Source organism: Anopheles darlingi, chromosome 3 (genome assembly GCF_943734745.1).
Source record: "Anopheles darlingi chromosome 3, idAnoDarlMG_H_01, whole genome shotgun sequence".
NCBI lineage: Eukaryota > Metazoa > Arthropoda > Insecta > Diptera > Culicidae > Anopheles > Anopheles darlingi.
The window spans coordinates 14,938,028-14,941,956 of NC_064875.1; the positions used below are offsets into that span (position 1 = coordinate 14,938,028).

Consider the following 3,929-nt stretch of genomic DNA (forward strand, 5'->3'; position numbering starts at 1 on the left):
TCCCGGTTGCCTCCAAGCACTCCGAAACGCAACGCAATAACTGACCGGCCACCCAGGGCGGGTAGGAACGGTTTTAGCGTTTAATTTTGGGCGAAACAGAGTTTTTCGTTGGCGATAGAGTTGTTGGATGATAATTTTCTATTCCGGAGGCACAGCATGGAGAGGAGGAGGGGAGGGATTCGGAGGCCTTTGAATGTCATTTTAGCTCACGCTTTTCCTTAATTGCGTACCGAAGCAATTTGGATTTGAAATGAAGGAACACACTGCGAGGGGTAGAGGTGACAGGTTTCGAAGCGGCGGGAAACTGGACAGCATAATTAGGTTTCGGAGGACTTTTCACAATTTCGGCCCCGGTCACGGTCCCAATTTGCACTTATCCGTCCTCTTATCCGTAAATGAGATCTGTTTCAAAATCCGACAACCGCCTCTTCGGACATATCGGTTCATACCGATTCGTTTGCGTTCAGGCCGTGAGCAGAGCGTACGCCTCCCGGTTGTGAGTGACTGCCCTTAGATTGCGACATTTTTACGGAAGGGGGGGGGGGGGGCCCTTATCTTATCTACAATATGTGCTGCCCATTGTTTAGCCCACGATGGTTATGAGTTCCAGAGCCAATATATGTTTATCGGTTTCACCTGTCCGCCCGACAAAGCCAAAAGTGATTCATGGAGATGCGTTAGTCACACCACATCATGCCAGTAGGCCACGATTTATTCACGGATTGATTTCGGATTGGCGGTGTCGTCGGTAGGCACTTAAACTAAGGAGGCAGCAATGCTTAATACTAAAAACACATATCACAGCGCGCAATGGCCCCAGCGGTCGTGCTTAGTATACCCAGGCCGGTTCCTTCTCGTCCGTCATGCCCTCGGGTAGCAGGGCTCGCAGCAGTGCACTAGACGGTGTGGTCGTCGTATCGGAGTCCGAGTCCCGATTGTGGAACACACCGAAGTAGACGCCCAAACCGATCGCCAGACAGATGATGACCACTATGAAGACCATGCAGCAGAGCGTCTGCAGTGCACAGGTACAGCAGCTGTTATACAGAGAGAGAGAGAAACGTGGTTAGTTGAATGTGGCCCGGGTGACTACTACGATCCCTTCTAAGCCTCCGTCTAAGCTAACCAGCAAGCTATCCGCTTGGTGCAATCACAACAGCATCGCAGTATGCCACACATTTCCGCTCGTAGGGCAATGGGAATGGGTCAACAACTCCTCCGGGAACCGTGTTCGGGGCGCTACTGAACCGCCGCCTAGCCGGCTTTCGTTGGTAGCGTCGGCTGATGGTACACCATTTTTATCTAATCCTTGCTCACACACACACCTTCAGACGACGCGGACACAGTCGCGTGTTATCAGCACGCTAAACTGCAAATGAGGTCTCCATTGAGAACAAGCTACGCGGTACACATACACGCACACATACACACACTACGAAACGATTTTGCGGTATGTGTTACCGGAACAAATGCACAGATTAGCAGGTTTCCGGATGCTGATAACGCGGGTGGGGAAGGGGCCGATTTGCAATCACGATCCATCACCCTGGAGGTGTGGTACCGGGGCTTGGGGCCACCGTACCCCCTATTGTGGTGTCGACACTGTCTCGGGGGATTCCGATGAGTTCACTCGATGATATGCGAGAGGTCCCATTGTTCGCTGTGGACATGCACAAGCCGGGTGCGATAAGAAGGGAGGGCATACACTTACTAGCAAACCGTTTGCAGAAAGGTCGCAACGAGCGTCCATATTGTTTTCACTAAAAAACACATTTTGATGAGATGAAGCGTTCGCTGTACGGACTGCCGGTGCTACGCGGTTACACAAACTTGATGAAACTGGGTCTAAACCTACTGAGACGCGTGGATCCATTACTTACCAGCAAGCAATCGTGGCAGCACAATCACAGCAGCATCCGATCAGTGAACACATGTTGTCTTGGTAGGTAACCGTTTAGGTGATCCAAGTGGCAGTAGGCTTGTAGGTAATTTGAAAATGGGAAGTGGACGCTTCGGTTACGCGGAGAAGACTGACAACGAGCTCATCTAGTGGCATCGTCCTAACCTTGGCCAGGCACGGCCAGTGAGTTGAATTCCGGGACAACTTTGTTCCAGCCCCCGGGCCATCAAACACTGTCCTGCCTGCTACTCCAGCGGGGTGTAGGTAGAGGTGTGTACGGGCATACTCCATCCGTCACTCTCGAGAATCGAACTTATCTTGAGTACTACCGCGTTGACGCGTGCGTTCAATCGCAATCACATTGCCGGCTATCGGAAGACAAATAGCGCGTACCATAAGCGAGGTCGCTGCGATAAGCTGCTCGTCCAATACCGAAACACGGTGTAGCATAGTGACAATTTCATTCAATGCCCACAGTGCTGGCTGGTTATGAATTTCGTCGATGAGTCAGGATGTAAGGTTCGTGCGTCAACGGGATGGGCACCGGTGAGTCAGAAACCGGTAGCTTCCTGCCGAATAGTATTACCTCCAAATGAGCACGATGATAATGTCTATTGAAGCTCTTATCACACGAAGGCATATGCAAAACACTGAGCTCTAGCTCACTCGTAGTTCAACCATCGAAGGTGGGGATATCTCCGAATGGGAACTCCTGCCGGTTGAAACCGTAATTGACACGAACGCTGCGCCATAACCGCGCGGTCATAAATTACTGGAGGGAGCGTATCGTGCGGCAGTTGTACCGGGCCCTTAGTTGCTACAAACAATCTTCTCCTCTCGGAAGGTGATCTCCGCAAACTCCGCGATGCCGATGCCGAAAACCGTTAAAACTAGCGGCGGCCTCCCCTCGATGGTGGTGCCCTGGTGTCGGGCGCAGGGCGCGAAACGATACATACAAATATATATATAAATTGCCTTCACCCATTTCCATTTGCCAGCAGGATCGCCCATTATAGACTGGCCGGGGTTTGCCGCTCGCATGGTCCTGCTCGAGATCTGAGAGACCGATAAAAAGGAAGGAGGGGGAGCCTTCTGCCGTTGCCGACCCTGGAAGAGGTCATGATGATCGGTTTTCAGGCGTTCAACTGTCACCCCGATTCCGGTGATCCCCACCCTCAAGCACCCGGGTTGCGGGCCGGGTTGCAGTCACGTTGCAATTGGAGGAAAGCCTCGATTTTTCCTCGGGCTCGGGTTGAGGTTTGGTCGGATCTCCCGGTTGCACTATTATGTTCTGGCTTCTTCCCTAACAAGCCCCAGTCACGGGTGGGGAGGGGGCGATGCTGTGGTGCTCGCGGTCCCAGTGCAAGGGCACGCAAGGGCATTCAATATCGATTGTTATTGGCCGCGCGCGCCCCGGCACCGTGTCGTGTCGACCGCGACCGCGGCGTCGCTCGTCGACACAATTCGCCATCAATTCATTACCGGCGGTAAATTATATTGATTAGCGTTGAATTGATTTGGGTTGATTTATTGGCGCAAATTACCAGGAGTGGAGAGATGGAGGCATCCGCAATGGCCGGATTGGTTCCGACACTCGACTGGTTCCCTCGCCACACACGCCGGCGCGCACCATACCTTCGTGGCGGTCCCGTGGTCCCAAAGTAAAACAAAAAAAAAAAAAGGGCATGAAAATCCCCGGGGGCCACTTGACCGTGCATCGCGCGCACGTATGTGTGTGCTTCGCTACGCCATTTATGGGAAGGCAGAAAAGGTGAAAAGTTTAAAATAAAAGAGTGCGCCCGCGCGCCCATCGTTGCCCAACGTTGCCGACGGCCAAGGTGGAGTGCACCAGGTTACCAGGTTTTGCCTCTTTATGCCCTTTTTTGGGTGTGAAAATGATGGGCCGATTTCGACACATTTTATGCGATGCGCTTGGTTTCCGTGGTTGCTCGATGCACAGCGCGAGATGAGATAATACGGGCTGTGCAATCGATCAAATTCGAGGGTCCCAGCAGTAGTAGGATACGAA

The 3,929-nt window shown here is 52.5% G+C and overlaps 1 protein-coding gene across 2 annotated transcripts; it reads right to left on the reverse strand.

The window, feature by feature from the left end:
* Positions 1–673: 673 nt before the first annotated feature.
* On the reverse strand, positions 674–2,042 carry LOC125957015 (protein midgut expression 1-like). 2 transcript variants are annotated; one of them, XM_049689366.1, is made up of 2 exons: positions 1,881–2,042; positions 674–1,037 (listed from the first exon to the last, which is right to left on the reverse strand). In XM_049689366.1, exons 1-2 carry the CDS (start codon positions 1,931–1,933, stop codon positions 830–832), a joined length of 261 nt encoding a protein of 86 aa, XP_049545323.1. In that variant the 5' UTR covers positions 1,934–2,042; the 3' UTR covers positions 674–829. The 2 variants fall into 2 exon arrangements, with proteins under 2 accessions (XP_049545323.1, XP_049545324.1); XM_049689367.1 differs by lacking the exon at positions 1,881–2,042 and adding an exon at positions 1,127–1,775.
* Between the last annotated feature and the right edge of the window lie 1,887 nt (positions 2,043–3,929).